The sequence below is a fragment of the Dunckerocampus dactyliophorus genome, chromosome 2, assembly GCF_027744805.1.
Source record: "Dunckerocampus dactyliophorus isolate RoL2022-P2 chromosome 2, RoL_Ddac_1.1, whole genome shotgun sequence".
NCBI lineage: Eukaryota > Metazoa > Chordata > Actinopteri > Syngnathiformes > Syngnathidae > Dunckerocampus > Dunckerocampus dactyliophorus.
Window position 1 is genome coordinate 23,571,463 of NC_072820.1, and position 21,051 is coordinate 23,592,513.

General features: G+C 39.5%; 1 protein-coding gene across 4 annotated transcripts in view; it reads left to right on the top strand.

Annotated features, from left to right (window-relative positions):
- Positions 1-21,051, top strand: part of astn1 (astrotactin 1) — a 368,837-nt gene that overhangs the window by 178,698 nt on the left and 169,088 nt on the right. For all 4 annotated transcript variants that reach the window (XM_054764852.1, XM_054764861.1, XM_054764869.1 and 1 more), the window contains one exon: positions 7,383-7,510. In XM_054764852.1, coding sequence (XP_054620827.1) covers positions 7,383-7,510 — 128 coding nt within the window. The remainder of the gene's footprint in view (positions 1-7,382; positions 7,511-21,051) is intronic.

Consider the following 21,051-nt stretch of genomic DNA (forward strand, 5'->3'; position numbering starts at 1 on the left):
AGTGAAGGAATCTGGAAACACGAGGCACGGTAAGGTAAAAAAAAAAAACTATCACAGGGAGGAAGAAGGTATAAAGGAGATCCAGCCGGGTGCATCCAGGCAAAAATAGCCAAAGACAATCAGAAGGAAAGCAAATGAACCGGAGACACCATGCCGCTGCCTCAGAGCTTTAAAGCACCACTAATTACTAATTTGGCACAGCTGTGCTCCGCTACGGCGCCTACTGAAGTCAATGGGAAGAAACTAAACACAACAGAGGAAGCGAAGTTCGCAAAATAAAAGCGCACAACAGAAAATGTGTGAAAACTACAAATAAACTAACCTTTTCATGACCTCTATAGGGTGACATCATGTCACAGAAGAATACTGTGTTCTTTCATGTTTGTATGAGAGTTGATGTATTTCAGTGTGCTTAGCTGTCATAGGCACAATTATTTCCTCAAGAAGCCAGAAGGTCAGCAAAGTCATCTGATATGTCGAGAAAGATTTTTAGCGGCTTCCAGTCTGCCTGCAGGCAGGCAAGCCACCCTCCAAGGGACCACCAGAAGAGTTGCAGAGAAAGCAATTGAGAGCTGAAACAGAAACGTTGATATCATCAAGAATGTAAATCTCCAATGCTCTGATCTCATTTGAAAGTGCTTGAGAAAAGAACACTTTGAAGAGTGCCAAATGCTTCCTTTGCACACGAGGTGATGAAAGAGTTGGGTAGACACTTTTAGGAGGCGTGCCTACTGCACGCTCCAATTATAAGAGATAGAAATAGTGCAAGGTTCACAATATTCCGGTAAATAACTGAGATAACAGCAGTACAAATATGTACACTATACACTTAACAGAGGTGGGAGTAAATGAACGTTTTGCAAGTCTCAAGTCTTTAATCCGAAGTCCAAGTCAAGTCTCAAGTCAAGACAAGACAGGTCGAATTATGTCCGAAATCATAGGCTTGAAATTTCAGTCCTTTCAAGTCATAAGCACTGTTTAGTGCCCACTAAACAAAATGTCATTTTCACTTTGTAACAATCTATTAATCAGGCAGATTTAAAGGGAAAATATGGAAATTACATCACAATCACTTTAGTTGAATGCTTTCAATGGGCACACATTTTACTCAACATATTCACTGAAAACACCAAGTATTTTCAAGTCAACAGACTAAAGTCTGAGTCAAGTCCCGAGTCAATGATGTCAAACTCCACGTTGAGTTGCAAATCTTTAATGATATTTTCAAGTCAAGTCGAGTCGAGTCCACACCTGTGACGTATACATTAGTTAAATACAGTACATTAAAATAAAAAAAATTAAAAATATACTTTATATACAATATTCTTGAACGCACGTCATGTCCATGAACTTAATGTTACCTCGTCAATGCTATGATCTGTTACCTCATGATGCAACAACAAGGTAGCAGCGAGGATGAATAAGGCCTTAAATAAACAGTAGATTGGGTCACACATGGTGGCAAAATACAAAGAAGGTAAAAAAAACAAAAAACCAGAGCGATGCAAAAAACTAAAGTTTATTTTTTTTATTGTTTTAAGTTGTAAAACCATGAAAAACAAACAAAACTACAAATAAAATTGTATTTTGGGGAAAATTTGATGGTGGAAAAAGTTATGTTATGAGAATGAAGTCAAATATTATGGGAGTATAGTCAAGAAGAAAAAGTACGACAATGAAGCTGAAATAGTTGGGAAATTAAAAAAAAAACAGTAGAATGAAAAAAAACAGCTGTAATTTTATGAGAATACAGTCAAAATATTAAGAGAAAACTCATATTCTAATGAGAAAAAAGCCTTAATTTTATGGGCATAAACTGGTAATATGAGGAAAATTCATTCATTGTTTTAGTAGCACAGAGTTGAGTCATAATTATATGAGAAACAAGAAAAACAAAGTAAAATTGTATTTTTTGAAAAATAAGGTTGGGGAAAAATTATAATGTGGGAATAAATGTAATATTATGGTAATAAAGTCATAGCATTACAAGGGGAACACTTATGAAGATTGTTGATGAAGAAAGCTGAAATATTTTTGGGAACATTAAAAAAAACAGCAAACATGGGGGGAAAAAAAGAGCAAAGTTGATCCTAACAATAGGGTTTTTCACCTATATCACAAAGCTTATATGCAGTTTTTTCATGAAATATGTATAACTTATTAGCATATCTAAAGGTATTGCTTTACAAAATATCAAAGTGACCCTTGCATCCTTTCGTTTTTCAGTAAAAAAGTAGAAAAAAATTGGACGCCTGTGGGCTAGGGAGTGTCCCTACATTACACTAACCCATAAGAGGACAAGAAGGCACACAAATTGGACTAAATAATCAACAGAAATGACAGACACACAGGCCTTGGTTAACATACACCCCAGTTAACGTGTTTTTGAGTTTACGTTGAAAGTTTATGCTGCAATTTTCTGGTTAAGGTACAATTTGGCTTGCCTCTTGTCGAGTTACACTGTTTGTAACATATTTTTAGCACAAAGCGTCCTTGTTAGCATCTAGCTGCGTTGCCTGTCTGACGTCATCAGTCGTTGTGTAGCTCATTTACACAGTTACACCAGACGTCTGTCCTTTCCTTATTAATCACCGCTGCAAAATCACCCACAATGGAACCAAAGAAAGTTGTAAGTGCCAGCATTTTGATCAAGAAGGTGAGAAACACTTTAATTCAATAAATAACTCAGCCATCACGAAACCTCATTGCCGTGTTTGGCAAGAATCACGTCTGTAGGTAAAAGTAACCTTATATATGCATTTGTCTTTCTCATTCATCATTCATTTGCTTTTAGCATAGTTAACAATCAAAAAATATTTTTTTGTGTTAACATTTTTGGCTGTCCCGAACGGATGAATTGGATTTGCATTATTTCTTATGGGAAATATGGATTCAAGTTACCGTAGGATTCGGTTAGAGTCGGACCTTCTGAAACGCATTAATGAAGCTAACAAATGTTCCACTGTATATGGAAGTAGTGGAGTACCATCTGGCCTAAAGTCGCCTCTAATGGATTAAAGAGAAGCAAGGAATACATGCACAAATCTAGCATCTGAAACAATGAACAGACACCCTCCTGGTGTTGCTGCTGTGCAAAAGAACTCCACTAATTACAAAAATAGTTTAAATACTTCTTTTCTCCATTGTATATTCTCACTTTAATCTTTAAGAGGCATGGCTGAGGTGACAGAGTGGTCGTCTCCCAACCTGAAAGTTGCTGGTTCAATCCTCTGTCGTCCTGTGACCATGTTGAAATATCCTTGGGCAAGATACTGAACCAGCAGTTGCTGCTGATGCTACATCATCAGAAGACAAATGTGTCAAAGCGCTTTGAGTAGTAGTTCAATGTAGAAAAGCACTATAGAAGTGAAAGTCCATTTCGTTCCAATTTTAGATGTGCAAATTGTGTTTGTTAAGGTATGAATCTATGAAGCTTTGTTTGAGACAGACAGATGGTTCAGTGTTTTCCCAATTTAAGACTGGAGAACCCCACGTGAATGTGGTTATTGCTTACTCCAAATACAGTATCCCTCGTTTATCACGGTTAAGTGACAGTGGGTATTCAGAGTTCAGTTTTAGCTTGTCGTGGGTTACGGCCACAACAGCAACTATTATTATTATTCTGTTTTTATTATTGTGCCTGTTGTGAGATCATTTTAACTTGCAATAAATGCATGTTGTTCCCGCGATCAAGTCTGATGCTTTTGACACCTAGTGACCAATGTAGAATACCACATTTACAATTCCAATATGTCTTCTTAATGGCTTATACAGTTGAACCTCGGTTAGCGCCCGCCCCGGTTAGTGTGTTTTATTGATTAACTATGCAAATTGACCCAACAATTTTGCCTCGGTTGCTGTGCATTCTCCATTTTGCGTACAACATTGCCAGTGTCTAGGCGCGTTATTAATACACTGAGTCCAACTGTATGGTTAATGTATTTTTTTAAATCAGAAAATGTCTTTCCTTGTTAGCATCCTGTAGCTAACAAAATGGCAGCTGGAAGTCAGCTACGTTACTCGTCTATGATGTCATCAGCATTTGACTCTTAAAAATGTGGAAACATGTTTTTACACTATTACAGTTATATTTTTAATGCATAAAATAATTCTAAATGCATGTAAATGGTGAATGAAAGGGATAAATGAAAATTTAAGGTTACCTTTATCTTCACTAAGGACATGACTGTTCTCAAAGACACAATGTGGCAGAGAGACGCCACACAAACACCATCTTTTGTTTTGCTAGGAGTTATTTCTTGAATTCAATAAAGGTGTTTCTCACTTTCTTTATCAAGATCGCGGTTACAGGAGGCCAAAATAGAGTTCCTCCGTAGGGTGGTTGGGCTGTCCCTCAGCGATAAGGTGAAAAGCACTGCCATCCAGGAGAAACTCACAGTAGAGCCGCTGCTCCTCTGCATTGAGAGGAGCTAGATGAGGTGGCTCGGGCATCTGGTCCGACTGGCAGGACCCAGGATACGATGGAGAGACGATGTCTCTAAACTGGCCTGGGAACGCCTCGGGATCCACTGGTAGGAGCTGAACAAAGTAGCAGGGGAAAGGGACATCTGGGATTTTCTGCTTAGGCTGCTGCCCCTGTGACCCGACCTCGGATAAGCGGAATAAGATGGATGGGTGGACTAAGTTTCCACTTGTATTTAGTCATTTATATGCGTGGAAATGCTTAATTTAGGCAAAAAAATGCATAACATTTACTTAAATATGCATATTTTTTATCAATACTAGGCTGTATTCAACCATGAAACAGCTTTGTAATAGAGTGTAATAGAAAAATGTAATAGAGTGAAATTTGAAACGTGATATGGTAAAATCCAATTTTGTTATTTGATGTGGCCTTGATGTTTAAAGTGTTCCTGAAAAAAGGGACAGAAGCACATATAGCAGATTGTATGACACTTTTACAGACAAAATAAGACAAATAATTCCACATGGACTGTTAGAATTATAATCTTAAACTAGTGTGCGTGTATCAAATATATGATCTGGCCCCTCGACCAATTTTGTTAACTCAATGCGACCCGAGAGTCAGAAAGTTTGCCTACCCCTGCTGTATTGCCTTAATTGGGTTAAAGTCATGGATCCCTTGTGTCTTATTCAGACTATTGCCTTGACGTGGAACAGAATATGTTTGTGGGTTATATAAATGCTAAATTTTTACATGGCCATTCGTCTTAAAATGTCTGAGTAGGGAAACAAATGTAGCAAAATATATAAATTGCATGTCCCGTCAAGGTCAGTGGTAACAAAGCTTTGTGTCCTTATTAGAGTCGACTGTTAGCCCTTGAGAGACATTGTTTGAGAAAGGGGACAGATGGAAGCATAGCAAGAAAACCTCTCAGTGATGTTTGCTGGCATCTCTTCAAAGACCAGTACCCTTGTTATGTTGCATTCTGGAGTGGCGCTAAACATCTGTCTTCATCATTCACTTATCATCAAAAGATGATATGAATATTTTTTTAATCATGATACAACTTTTCAAAGGTGGCAATGCACGGGCGTACAATTGAATATACAGGTGGACCAGAAGTAAGTATAGTGGATCTTAGCTTTTCACGGTTAATTGGTTCCAACCTGACCGTGATGTGATAACTGAATTTCCTTGTGATTCCTTATTCATAAATGGAATATTTATGTACTTAGTTTTTTTTAACATTATTAGAGTCCTCTCGACATGAAGTAACACCCCTATTGGTCACCTTTCCACTCCTATTGTATAGTACAAATAATAACAGAAAGTAAGACACAAATAAGGCACAATATAGGCTCACACGTTAGCATTGGGAGAGTCACATAACTGAGTACTTCCTGCAGTGGCTACTGTCTCAATAATGTAGCAGTAGTGACAGTAGTGTAGTCTACGGAACATTGTAGAATAGGGGTGTCAAGAAAGCAAGATGAGACAAGATTTTAATATTACTTTTCTTAAAAGTACAACGAAAAAAAATATTTAAAAAATATGAAAATATATTGCAATCTACTAATTAAATTTCTGCCATGTTACACTGTTCTGCACTTCTGTGTGTATACTAGCAGCCACGCCTCCACCCATCAAGCTACAGAGACTGTATGACTAACAAAAGGGCTCGCTCCATTCATGCCGTTGTTCTATGGAACAAACGCGCCAAGGTGCTGAGACCAATGCCCATAGTGAACTCTACCAGGAAAACAGATACACATGCACATGGCAATATATTAAGGCTGGCAAAATTATCATGTTTGTTTTAATTTTACTGTGTGATTATTTAATCTATTTATTATCATCCCAGGCCTGGAGCCCACAAGGTATCTTTTTTTTTTTTTTTACACAGTAACTGTTACTACAGTAACTGAAAATGACCCAGGTTGGTATTAAAATAAAAATAAATACATACAAATTTGGTTATCTTGAATAAATGTTTAAATAAATCACATTTTACAAAATCCCTGCACGTTGTTGTTAGAGTGAACCTGACTAGCGTTGTAAAACTGATGGAGGCGATCAAATGATTGGGTTCAACCAAGAGTCATCTTGGCAAGAAACCGTCTTCAGAGAAAAGATGAGTCATGTTGCAGCAAATATTTGAACATAATGACAAATGACTGTGCTAAATTTAATACTTGTCGAGAAATGAAAAGCTTTTGCATAATTGGTGCTCTGTATTGATTTCCTGTTAATTCTGTGCCAAAGATATTTCTTGAAAAACACAAAAATTAATTTAATGGAGTCTTGCTGTTTATGCAACAGCGTGGTGGGATTGTGACAGCATGTTTGCTTCTCTGCCTGGAGGTTCTGGGTTCAAATCAGCTTGGATGTCTCTGTGTGGCATGTGTGGGTTTTCTTCTGGTACCCCTATTGTCTTAGCCTTTTTGTGATTTTTGTTTATTCATATTAGACTGGTGTGATCAGTTTTGAGGAGACGTTGGCAATGGTTCACACTGATTTCAGGTAGCTGTTCAAAATTGTAAAATACCATTTTACCTGCAGTTCCACGGTCTGCACTTTTAAAAGGTGAATGGATGTTAATCATTGATGATACTACTCTAACCTGGTGCAAATAATGTGTGGTTCCTCAGGGATCGGTGCTTGGACTCATTCTATTCACTCAGTTCAGTTCCAATCGGCACCCCACATCAAAACCAGACCTCTGCAATAACCAGCATTGCTTAGATATACTGTATAACCAGACTATTCGCCTCTACTTTTTTGTTTCCTCCAGATCTGACTGGGCTATTCCAATTCACTCATTCATTATTATGAATTGAAATTTACATTATATCTCATTACTGAGCTTTTTTTTTTTAATTCACACCCCTAAATCCTGTCATCTGCCTTGTGATACCTTCTCTCTAAAAAGGACCACCTCTCTTTTCTCTTTAACCAGACAGAAGAACTTTGCTCGAAGCATTGAGCAGCAACTCCCAGATGGCATGGTGGTGGCGTCTGTGCCAACAGAGGTGGAGTGTCATGAGGAACTTTTGGACCCTGTGCCAGATCCTGAATACCTCACAGGTAAAAACACTTGTATTTCTGGTAAACTGGCTTTTACTCTTATTTTCTGACTATAGGCCTGTACTGTAAAGATAGTCGTAACAGAGAGAGGCAGAGTTATGGCACTGCGCAGAGATGTAGTGTTCCAGAGTAACTCGGAGTGTTCGGTGCCTTGCTCAAGGGCAACTTGGTGGTACATAGGAAGTCATCTGGTGTCCCAAACAACGAAGTACAAAGTCAGGTTTTGTATTGTGATGTTATTATGCAACCTACAGTACAGGCCAAAAGTTTGGACACACAATACAGCCCCATAGTGCCAACCCCATTAATAAGGCAAGAAATTCCACCAAGTAGCTTTTTTTTTTAACTGCACTGCTCAGTCTGGAGTTCTTCCGACTAAGCAACGTAAGGAAGCTTCATCCTAGTAACCATTTTAATAATGGAGTGAAAATATGTAAACAGTGGAACTTTCAGTTACCATGTGCAACCTCGAAAATGGATGCCAAAATATTTCCTCGGCTAGCGTACAATATGGCGACCGTCTTGTCGCGTTATTAATACACTGCATGAGTCCAACTGTATTAATGTATTTTTTAATCACAAAACTCACGCCACTTCCTGTTGACCGGAAAAGACGTTCATGGCAAGAGCTCTGCTTTTGCTACCTTCCTGCCCACACGTGATCACAAGACTAGAATAGTGTGCTGACATCTCCAACTTCAACTTGGACTGCTTAGCAACAATGCCGAGGAAAAAAACAATTTGATTCAGATGCGGAGACCTCGGGTCCAGATAGCCCGGAAAGGCCACCCCTGGAAAGAAAGATACCACCAACAGAGCCGTTAAAAGCCTTGGAGCCACCCAAGATGCAAGAGGACGGGGCGCCATTTATGTTGTCTCAGCTGTTGACCCAGGCGCTCTCTCTCTATCTCTCTCATACTCTATATATACAGTGTTCCCTCGTTTATCGCAGGGGATAGATTTCCAAAATAGCCCACGATAAGTAAAATCCGCCAGTAGCCAACTTTGTTTACAATTATTATATATGTTTTAAGGCTGTAAAACCCCTCACCATACACTTTGTACACTTTTCTTAGACAGACATGACTCCGGGAGAGGCAGATAGTGTGCTGCTGCAGCTGGCTATACACTCGCCGCTCAGAACAATATGTGCTTTCACTTTCACGTCTCCAAATACTAGAAAAATCTCCCAACGACGTCAGGAAAAGTCTTTACATTTGTTGCTAGTTGCTTTTAAGAAAATAGGTTACCAAGAGGGTTTGGAAAGTCGCCAGATTTAGCGAGTTGGCTAAGTTGGCAACACAGGGCTGCACATGAGATGGGAAGAATCATTCATAAAAATACCAGAGCATCTGTTCTCCGAATTAAAAAATAAACAGGAAATTATTCCGAAAATTAAAGAGTGCCTCTCTTTGCAAAGACAGTCGAGGACAGGACCAATAGAATGGTCATTGATGACACTCAGCGCAAGCATAAATGGTATTGAGCAAACAACACTGATGTGCAGAAATGTGAGCGTTGATGGACTTTTTTATCCTAAAGTTGGCTACATTTTGTTTTAATTTTACACAAATATGGAAACCTCTCAGTAAGACTTACAGAGTTATGTGTTGATATTATTTCAGAGTAGGCCTACACATGTAGGCACACTTCTGTTTATTACTATATTTTGTGGTTGTAACAGGGAACATTTTAAAAGATTACAATTTTTACAAGTTTATAAGCAGTGTAATGTTTTGCCGCTCCTGACTATTTTTTTTACTGGAAGAGGAGCCAAAATGGCTCTTTTGATCGTAAAGCTTGATCGTAGCTTCTTCTTCTTCTGTTGTTTATTGGCGGTTAGCAAGCAGCTCACAGAGTTAGATAGTATGCTAGCAGCTATGGACCACAGCAGGAAATGGCACAAAGGAGATTGATTGACAATGGTCTACAAGCCAATCAGGAAGCAAAACACAATGAGCGGGTTAGCCAATAAGGAGTGTATTTAGCCAGCTATTGCCTGCTGTGGGCTCCTTACAGGCATGTAAACATACTGAGACGAGGTGGAGTCTTTAACTGTCACATGAGTATAAAACACCCTCTACTAGTAGCAGTAGTAAATACAATAACAGACACATACAACAGAGCACCAATAGATAACTTTAACACACCACTAGGATGCAGAACACAATGAACTTAAAAAAAAATTGCACTTAAAAAAATCCACAAAACAGCAAATTTAAAAGGTCTGCAAAAACAGATTGGAACTCTACAACAACATACGTTTCTTTGAAAATTTCTCTGAGATTCATGAGGAGGTTAAACACCTGAGAGAGGAAAATAGACAACTGCAAATAAATCAAGGCATTACAGGATAGTAATGCGTCCTTGAGTGTCACCCTAAAGAAGATAAAGACGCAAAAGAAAAAAATAATTGAGCAAATGAAGATGAATGGATCTGATGGATCAGAATGCACGAATGAACGATGTGACGGCGCTCAGAATTAAACCCAGGTCGTATGCCAGGGCAGCCTGGAACAAAGAAGAACCAGATGAAAAATATGTCCCTTCAACGATTCAACAAATTGCCAACTTTCTACATTCAAAGGAGGTAGATGTAGATATCCACACCATCAATGCGTGCATCCCACTGTATGGCAGAAACAACACCACACCCATCATCATCGTTATGTTCACCAATAGGAAATTCAAAACTGCACTGCTGAAACAGGGAGAGAAGCTGAAAGGAACAAACGTCTACATGAAGCTGAAAGGAACAAACGTCTACATGAATGAGCATCCGACAAAATGCAACGCTGACACCGCCAAGAAAGCACGTGACTTGAGGAAGCAGGGAAAGATTCGGGGCACTTGGTCAGCAGTGCGGGTGTTCTGCCAGACCCAGTGGGCTTGTCACAGGTGGTGATGGATGGATGGCACAGAGACGTCAGACTCTTGGGAAGGGAATAGAGGGGGTTTTGACCACCATCAAAACCACTGTGTTTCCTCTTGATTGGGGGAGGGCCAGTACCGAAGTCCAGGGCGATGTGCAACCATGGCCGGGGTGGGATAGGTAGGGTTTGCAACAGTCCTGCCGGAGGGCGATGAGAGCTTTTCCACGGGCATAGACGGAGCAAGCAGCAACAAACTCCTTGACGTCCACGCTTAATGATGACCACCAGAATCTTTGAGTGATGATGAAGTGGGTAGGACTCATGCCCGGATGACTCACAATCTTAGATTCGTGCCACCATTGCAGCACCTCGGACCTCAGTTTGGCAGGGACGACAGCTTCTCGGAGGGACACTCCTCAGGTATTGTTGTGCTTTCAGCTGCAAATGCATTTAAGTTTCATAACCCCTTTTACAAGTGATGAGTTTTTGTGATCAACGTATATTGATAATTGTTTTTTTATGGAAATCGACCGATACTAACCGGTGGCTGATCGATCGATCGGTCGGAGCATCCCTACTTATGTTTTACATGTCTTATTTTCTCATATTATGTATACTATACTGGGTAATACGAGTGTAAAGGTAATTATAGGGGTGTTATTTCATGTTTAGAGTGTCATGCTCCGCAGGACAGGATGGGTGACTTACTGTCTAGTACTTTTATTTTGTATGGTGTGCTTTGTGCCGGGTGTATGTGCAGTTGCTTGCAATCACTATCAGTTGGGTTTATAAGTCCAGCGTCGTTGCTTGGACGGTGCTGGTTCATTTTCGCATTGTTTATAGTCACCCTTACACTCCTATTATTCTTTGTTTACACCACATTGCACAACACTAATGCGCAGGCTACGGGATCACTGAGACGGTCACTGCTCATAGCATATAGCAAGCTACCGAGCGAAGTAGTTAGCTTCCAATTTATTTGTTCTAAACTTAAGAAAGTGTTTCAAGCTGAGTGGGGAAGAAGGACAAAGTAAGAAGCCAAAAACTTCTACATGGAATCTGAGAACTTTTTAAAACTCTTATAATGTCGGACGTGCCATGGCTGACTCCATGCACTGTTAAGGTAATGTAATGTAAGGTAATGTCTCATCAATGTAACATCACTGATGCCTAGTGACCAGAATACTACATATAGCTTGTCTTTCAATATTTGTTTTAACTAATAATAGTCCATAGTCAACCACCAAGCAGCAATCATTTATTAATTACATTTTGAAAAACAGAGATAGCTTGAGGAAATGATGTTTGAACTGTGGAGGACTGCATTAAATTTATAAATAATGAATTCTACTTCACTTATCACGGTCAGGTCTGGAACCAATTAACCATAATAAACAAGGGATAACTGTACAGTGTAGCTGGACATTCAACATTTCTCTGCCACCAAACGCATCCAGTTCATTTGATACCAAAGAGATGTTGTTGTTTTTGAATGGTGAATGAGCTGAATGTTTTGTTGCTGGAATGGCTTGAATTGTGGTGCAGAACAAGATATTTACTAATTTCAGAAAGGCTTTGAAATTTCCCACTTTGGCACTTTTGCTGCGTTGGAAGTTGGGAGAAAGGAAGGCACTTGCCCCAAGCTTTTTATATTGAAGATGTTTCTCCATAAGCGACACGCTGTTCTACCACCTTGTCAGAAATGATCCAAGTGTCATGCAAATGCTTCATGGAAGCTGACAAGCATTCCCTCCATGAATGCACCCAGCACAGCCTCAGGCATAACAAATGTGTTATTTGAGTTCATAGCCTGGACATTTACTGCTTTTTGTTCAAACACAATACTGTACATTATAAAATGCTTGTTGGCAATGAAGAGGGATTAGTACACTTATTACTTGTATTAGTTTTTTTGTTTAGTAAGTTTTTTTACACTTCAACCTACAGTATGACTTTTAATTGTCTGCAACAGAAAGTCAAAGCTAAAAATCGATAATGCAGTACGGACTTAATAAAGGTGAACTCACGCATGGCCATTAGAACCCCGGCTGGTTGCCCATGCTGAGGTGTGAGCTTCTGACTAAACAAAATTATTGTTGTTATTAAATTATTTTTGTTATTCCACCCAGCTAAACCACAAACATCATTGACTGTACATGTACAAGGTGCATGATATTGTTATGGATTTTATCGGGATTACTAATTTTCCGGGAGTGTCATGGATAGCATCTCTGCAGAATCTGTGCAAAATTTAAAGCTATTTTTTCCTAAAGAATATTACGAGTCTTAAGCCACTCAACAGTTGAGGCTTGATCAGAGGCTTGATCATACATACTGTATTTGTGATGCTTCTCCAGTGACCCTTAACTTATGTAGTTTGGCTTCTACATAAAGTTGTTGTGAGAACAGGTTGCAAGGAGGCATTGTCAGCATACAAGCTGCGGGACATTAACAATCTAAGCCTGTTTACACAGATGCTCTTAACATACACTTAATCTTGGATGAAACTGGGACATCATCCATGAGATGTCCCCCAGGCCATTATCTTACGTTACCTTGCATCCGTTCTCTCGGCCGCCATCTTACCTTGCCTTGCATCCGTTCTCTTGGACCACCATCTTACCTTACCTTGCATCTGTTCTCTTGGCCTCCCCATTTCTCCAGAGTCCTAACACAACTGTCCACCATAATGCTAACCCACCTCAGCAAGCTGGCAACCCGCTGTTTCCACTCAGCTCCTGGCGTACTTTCAGTATTATAATTTTAACCTGCAGTTAATTGAGTCAGGTTCCTGTCCATCGGGTACACAGACGTGCACTGTGGCTTTGTAAGAAAGTGGAACGTCTGTTTAGCCACAATGAGCGCACACCGCCACCCAATCTCATGTTGATTAGGCCAGGTTGGGTTGCTCTGGTCAGTGTATTTGTCACAATGTCAGCAGTCCTTGTTCCAGCTCTCTCTGGCCCCCATAGAGGTAAAATCATTCATCTTTCTATTCATCTCTAGGTTTTAAAGCCATTCATCACGAGGCCAGAGACCTGCATCAATTATTCCGAAGGGGAAAAGAGTGAGGAAAGGGAAGCTTTTGAAAGGCAAATACATTTTGATTTAATTGGAAAGCAAGCATGCTCTAGGCTGCTAAGCAGATTTCCCCAAAGATGGTGCATGAGAGATTGCTGATCAGTACAGGAACGTTAGAAAGAAAAGGAAACAAAAAGGAAACAATGGAGAGGAGAAGAATGGACAACGTACAATTACAGTCTAAGGAACAAAGACAGGAAGCACAAAAGCCCCAACCAGTCAATGTTGATGGTCAGCACTGGATGAGGGGATTGTTTGGAAGGGAAAGGGACATGGCAAAAAAACATCAACAAAAAATGACTTCACACCTACTTTAGTGATTGTTCCTGCCTTTTCAGAGCAGAACACCACCCAGTGTCAAAAGCAAGGAAGTAAGTACAATCATTGTTCAAGCTGGGTGTTCTGATGCAGGCTGTATTTTATTTTTAGAATTTAGACACCCCTGATTTAGAAACAACAGTGCTAATATCTGTACACCTAGACTGGACTAAATTGTTCAACTGAGCCCTGAACGCTTTTGTAATCAACTTTGTAATCATTCACTCAGAAAACTGATTTTGTTTAGCTCAGATAAATGGTTCCTGCATTCAAGTGCACATTTGCACACAAGGGACCAGGCATCCATTGATAAAACCTCTGCAGAAAGTTTTGAATTGCAGTCTGTGCTCTCAGTAATCACATACAATATTCTGCTGAAAATATACACTAATCAACCTTGGATAGAAGGTGCAACGGTACACCAGCATCCCAGTTTGGTACGCACCTCACACGGTTCATTTTGGCTACAGTAAGTGATGATAATGCAGAACATAAAACTGCTTAGCTTTTGCATAAACAATTTAATGATTTTTTTCAAATGAAACAAAAACTGTTGACAGGTAATTCTCCAATAAATAAAATTGTCAAATACAAATGCAAATAATAAATGAATATGAAATAATATATTTGACATGGTTTTGTTTTAGTAAAGTACAAGGATGCATACAAGTGGAATAAGAATCGGAAGAGTGTGAGTGATTATTTGTTGTAGTAAAGACATGTTTGTTATTGGTTGAAGTGTAGTATTCAAGTGCTTATGACACCAAACAATGTTTCAAAAAACAATTAAAAAATACAAGAGTTCACTTCACACGCCAGTAAACAACTATAAAATCTGAGTGAAATTAAGTTGTGATTATCTTTTTTTTATTATTATTTTTGAGCTGGACACTGGCAGCAGACCGGCGGCCTAGGTTCTTTGTCATGTCACACAAACTCTACAGGCACTTCCGTTTCTTTTCAGGTTGCAAGACAATGTTAAGCTACGGTAAAAAGATGGTTTGATAAAAGTAGATTATTCTTGAACATAAGTAAAACTAAAACAATGCTATATGGTAATACCAAAAAGGATACGCAGGCCGAAATACAAATTGACGGTCTGGACATTGAATGGGTGAACGAAAATAAATCTTTGGGGATCATAATAGATGAAAAAATGAGCTGGAAATCTCATGTTAAAAATATGTAACATAAGGTGGCGATAAATACCTCAGTAATGAATAAAGCAAAATTTGTCCTTGACCAAAAATCACTCCATACTCTATACTGCTCTCTCGAAATGTTCTGCAAAAAAGATGAGTTAAGATAATCCATCATGCCACGTATAGAAAACATACAAATATTTCATTTCGAAAATCACAAATATTACAATTTGCTGATTTAGCACATTTTCTAACAGCTAGAATTATGCATAAAGCGAACAATAACATATTACCCAAAAATGTCATACAATACTTTTCTACAAGAGGATAAATATCATACGGACACGGGGTAGGATTAAATGAGCTTGGCTTCTTCCTACTCCTTTAGGAAGTGTGAAATTGTGAATTGTATTATGTGATGTATTCCATTGTAACTTGTATGCATGTTCAAAGACAATTAAACCATTACCATTACCATAAGCACTTCATACGTCTTTGTGTGTCGTCCGTACGGCCAACGTGTGTCTTTCGTACATTTTGGTGGTTTCAGATTTGGGCAAAATGTCAATTTTTTGTGTGCCGCGCTGCGAACTCTGTAAGTGTGTCTTGCCCCACACATGCACCCCACATAAGTAACTAGTGCAGCCAATGTACGTTCAGATATTTCTTACGTTCTCCATGCGTGTCAAGTAAGTCGGTCATGTGTTGCGTACGGTGAGAGTGCATAAATCGCACGGAAACTTGGGTATGCCTACAGGTTTGTTTTATGGTTTATTGTATCTGTATTTGTATTTATCAATGTATATTTGTTTTTTTCCTCAGTTTGCTGTGTCTCTATTGTAATATATATGTAAATATTAATCACGTGTCTACAATTCCATTAACTGCCCTCTACTCACACACTAAATGGTAAATAAAATGGCCTTCACATGTAGAAAAACATAAACCATGATTGCCCATGATTTCTGCATTGCCTCGAGGCAGCTGCGGCTCAAACCTCCAACCGTCAGGTTGGTTTCTCCTTGTCTTTGACTGGATTTTAAGGAAAAACACAGCAAAAGCACAGCAGAATCTGCAATATAGTGGACCCCATGGGAAAGTTGGAACATCCTTTGGTTGCAGATGACCTGACCCTTATATCTAACAGTCATCAGCACATGTAAACAAAGACCTCCAATTAGCAATAATGTCTGCACTAATAGGTATCAATATTAACAAGGAAAATGTCAAAATTTAAAATTGTACATACCCGGGCAGTATGTCTGGAATTGGGAAAACAAGAGCAGCAAGGACACAGCTCAACAACTATATATTTCCCAACACACTCAAATCAGGCTGTGTCGCTTCAATGTGAGGCACTGCATCTGTATCATGTAGAAACATGGAACACCACCAAGAATACTATTAAGAAAGTACAGACTTTCATCAATAGCTGCCTCAGAAGGTTTCTACAGATGATGGCCAGACATTATCACACAGAACTGTGGCAAACCAACCGGTTGCCCGTACAAAAATATTTGATTGGTCGCACATTACCAAAGCCACTTACCAGGGTCTTACACGGAATCCTGAAAGTCAAAGAAAGCCAGGACGAAAAAACACATGGCAACATGACCTAGGAGCTAACATCAGACGGATTGTCTACACCTGGAAACTGCTTGAGAGACTTACCCAGGTTGAGGACGGTGCTGGACTGCAATTGACGGCCTAGACCACAGTAGAGGCAAATAACTTCATTAATGTTAACATCTAAGACGCTTAAATACTGCGGATATTGTCGTTTTTTTTTTTAGTCTGTCATTACTTGAAATAATATATAAATTTGGTCTCTTTTTTTTTACTTCATTTATACTGTTTTGCATTCATGTATTTTCTGTTTATTATTGTGTTTTATATGTGTGTGTGGGTGTTTTATATTTATTTGTAGTTTGCCATGGGGTAAAAATGCATTAAATCATACTACAGCAGTTGGCTACTTATGACAGTTTGTCACCACCCCAAAACTACACTCAGCGTAATAAACACATTGTCGAAAGACGTGTGTGTCACTCAAAACCACGCAATATCTTTGTATACTTATTTTTCTGGGTTTAAATATGCATGGCTAAAAAGTATCTGAATTCTATAAAACCCGCTGTTGGATGAAGCTAAAGCCATTTTCTATTACAATTTCATTTGACATTTATGCTGAAAGGTTAAAAGACTGAAATGCCTATTGTTCCAAAGTTAGCTTCTGTCCATTAATAAAACATGCTTCTTGGTCCAGATTGCTATGTAGGGAATCATGAATCATGAATGACATTGCAATCAGTGCATTCCAATATGGACTTCCTTGATTAGAATTAAATTGATCACAGAGTGCCAAGGAGATGAAGCTCCTTATTTATTGTTCTTGTCTTAATGATAGTAGGCAGAATTGTCTTTGTCAAGGCCATGATCCTCGGCTCTGTATTAGATTGCCCTGATCTTGTCATATTTAACCTGACCTCCTACGGGTTCTGCACATTTTTTCTCAGCATACTCCCAATGGCATGAACCTTCACACGTGTCAGCACAGAGATGGCACATAATCTATATTTTATGAGGCCTTCATATAATTGGTCACACTATGTGAAGGTCATACCTTAAAGGTCCCATGTGTTTCCTCTGAATATTTTCAAGACAAAATTCTCCAAAAATATCCCACTGTTCAGTCAAGCATTCCTTCTCTTGGATGTGAGTGTTGTCTGTCTTCGTCAGCCCTCTGATTGACTGGTTCTGATCTGTTCAGGTTGAACCTCACCTGCTGTCCTATTAGAGTAATCAACAGTGGTATGTACCTACCAGTGACACATTCATATACTGTATCACGGTAGAACCTGCGAGATCAAGCAACTTTAGTCAAACCCTGGAAAGACTCACTTTGCTGTCCCAAAAACAAACCTGCCAATACTGTTTCTTTCAAGACCACATTTAAATAGTCAGTAGGCCAATCAAATAATAAGTCTAAAAAAAGCATGAAAATGTTTTTTTTGTTTTTTTTGCATCGAAAACATATCAAACCATAACACTATAGTGTGAATCAAACCATTAATTTTCTGTATCATTGCACCCCATGAAAATTGCTGCTAAAAATGTATTTGAATATTTTCTCTCTTTAGACCAGATTTAAGTAACTCTGGATGAATAAATGATTTATTGTTATTGTTATTTAAACTTGGACTTAGACAGACTTGATTGATCCTGAAGTCAATCAACAGCTCTTTGGTCTTGTCCACATTCAGGAACAGGTGGTTTGCCTGGGACCACTCTACAAAGTCAGCGATCACTGTTCTGTAGTCCACCTTCTGCCCATCTCTGATACACCCAACCACTGCAGAGTCAGAGTACTTCTGCAGGTAGCAGGACCCAGAACTGTACTGGCAATCAGAGGTGTACAGAGTGAACAGGAATAGAGACAGGACGGTCCCCTGCGGTGCTCCTACACTACTGACCACAGTGTCAGATAGGTAGCTCCCCGACCGCACAAACTGGGGCCTGTCAGACAAGTAATCCAATCCAATCCACTTTATTTATATAGCACATTTTATAAACACTGTTTCCAAAGTGCTGCACAGACTAGCAAAACCAGAATGTAAATGTAAATAATAAGTAAAAATTACGACAATAAAAACTAAAAAATCAAATAGAAACAAAGAAATGTACTACAATAAAATATTTAAAACAAGAAATCGAAACAATAAAAGCCAAAAGTCCAAGAAGTAGGTAAAAAATAAATAAGTAAATTTAATTTAAAAAACTAAAATAAATAGAACCAATAAAAACTTAAAAAATAATAAAAGACACAGAGGACCACACGACTCACGCCGAGTTAAAAGACACAGAATAAAAGTGGGTTTTAAGACGAGACTTAAAGCTTTCAATTGTGGGGGCCGTTTTTACATGAGGGGGGAGAGTGTTCCACAGCTTTGGGCCGACAACAGAAAAGGCCCGGTCTCCCCTGGTCTTAAGTCTGGTCTTAGGCACCACCAGTTGGAGCTGGCCTTTGGACCTCAAAGTGCGCGCTGGAGTGTAAATTTGGATGAGGTCCGAGATGTACTGAGGGGCCAGCCCATTCAAGACCTTAAAAACAAACAATAAAATCTTAAAATCAATTCTAAAACGCACAGGCAACCAGTGCAGGGAAGCTAAAATTAGGGTAATATGCTCCCTCTTTTTGGTTGCTGTTAAAAGCCGTGCTGCAGAGTTCTGGACTAACTGTAAGCGAGAGAGTATTTTTTGGCTTATTCCAAAGTAAAGGGCATTTCAGTAGTCCAGACATGACGAGATAAAAGCGTGCATGGCTTGTTCGAAATGTTGCAATGATAAAAATGATTTGACTTTGGATAAAAGCCGAAGATGATAAAAACAAGATTTTACAACGGCATTAATTTGTTTATTAAGTTTAAAATCACTATCAATGATGACGCCAAGGCTGGTGGCTGTGGGACTGACATGGTTTTTCATGGGACCCAAGTCCAAGTGGGGGTCATTATTATTAAGGATGATAACTTCTGTCTTCCCCTCATTGAGCTTTAAAAAATTTTGAGCCAACCAGACCTTGACGTCACTAAAGCACTCAAGAAGGGGAGTCAGGCGGGCATGGTCATTTCTTGTAATTGGTAAATAGATCTGGCAGTCATCTGTATAAAAGTGATAGGAGATGCCATGCTTTCTAAAAATTGTGCTAAGTGGGATTAGGTACAGAACAAATACGATGGGCCCCAGGATTGATCCCTGGGGGACTCCACATTCAAGGGGGGCAGTAGATAAGGTGGAGTCACCAAGTCCCACAGTAAGGCATCTCCCTGACAAGTAAGACCTAAACCAATCAAGGGCAGTCCCCCTGACATCCACACAGTTTTCCAAGCGAGATAAAAGAATAGTGTGGTCCACTGTGTCAAAGGCAGCAGTCAGGTCTAAAAGCACTAAAATGGCTGAACCACCAGTATCAGTCATTAAAAACAGGTCATTAAAAACCTTTAAAAGTGCAGACTCAGTGCTATGAAAGGCCCTGTAACCTGACTGGAAGGTGTCTAAAATCCCATTTTCATCTAAAAAAGGCTGCATCTGTACAAGAACACTTATTTCTAAAATCTTTGAGATAAAAGGTAGTTTAGAAATGGGCCGATAATTTGATAAAATCGAAGGATCAAGACCTGTTTTTTTAAGCAAAGGTTCAACAGCAGCCTTTTTACAAAAGGAAGGAACAATACCAGAGGACAGGCTGCTGTTGATGATATTGCACACATAGGGGCCAATAGTTGCCCACACCTCCCTAAAAAAGCGAGGGGGGACTGGGTCAATGGGAGAGGAAGAAGGCTTAAGACCATCAACTACCTTGGTAATGAAGGCCAGCGACACAGGTTCAAACTGATTAAAAACTTTAGAGCACTGTGTCACTGTAGACAAATTAAAAGAGGGGGGTGATATATTAGCTCGTATAGACGCAACTATTACTATTATTAAAAAAGTGCAGGAAATGTTCACAAGTGTCAGATGAGACTTCCAGTGTCGTGGATGGACTGGGGTTTAAAACAGAGTCAATAGTTTTAAAAAGAACACGTGGGTTGTTCATATTTTTTGATATCACATCTGAGAGGTATTTTGTTTTCTCAGCCTTCACTATCTTTTGATAACGCCTCCAACTGGCTTTGAGGGTTTCAGAGGAACCTTGCAGACCATCTTTCTTCCACCTGCGCTTGGCCTTTCGGCATTCGTGGCGTGCTTCTCGTGTGACATCGTTGAGCCACACATCCTGTTTAGTTTTAGAGCGCATGGTTTTACGCGGGGCTAGACTGTCCAGGACATCAGCACAGGTAGAAGAAAAGCAGTTCATTAGCTGCTGAGTATCAAGAGCAGTGTCTGGAGCCATTGCAACCCGAGATGCTGTGGCGAACAGAGAGGCAAAGGCAGAGTCCGTGTCAGGCTTGATGAAACGGCCAAGGCGAGCAGGAGCAGGCAGGGTGGCACTGCAGTGCAAATCAAAGTCAAACATGACCGGACTGTGGTCAGAAAACACTGCATCCCCTACAGAGACATTATCAACAGCCAGTCCATGAGACAATACAAGGTCCAAAGTGTGTCCGTATATATGTGTAGCTCCTGT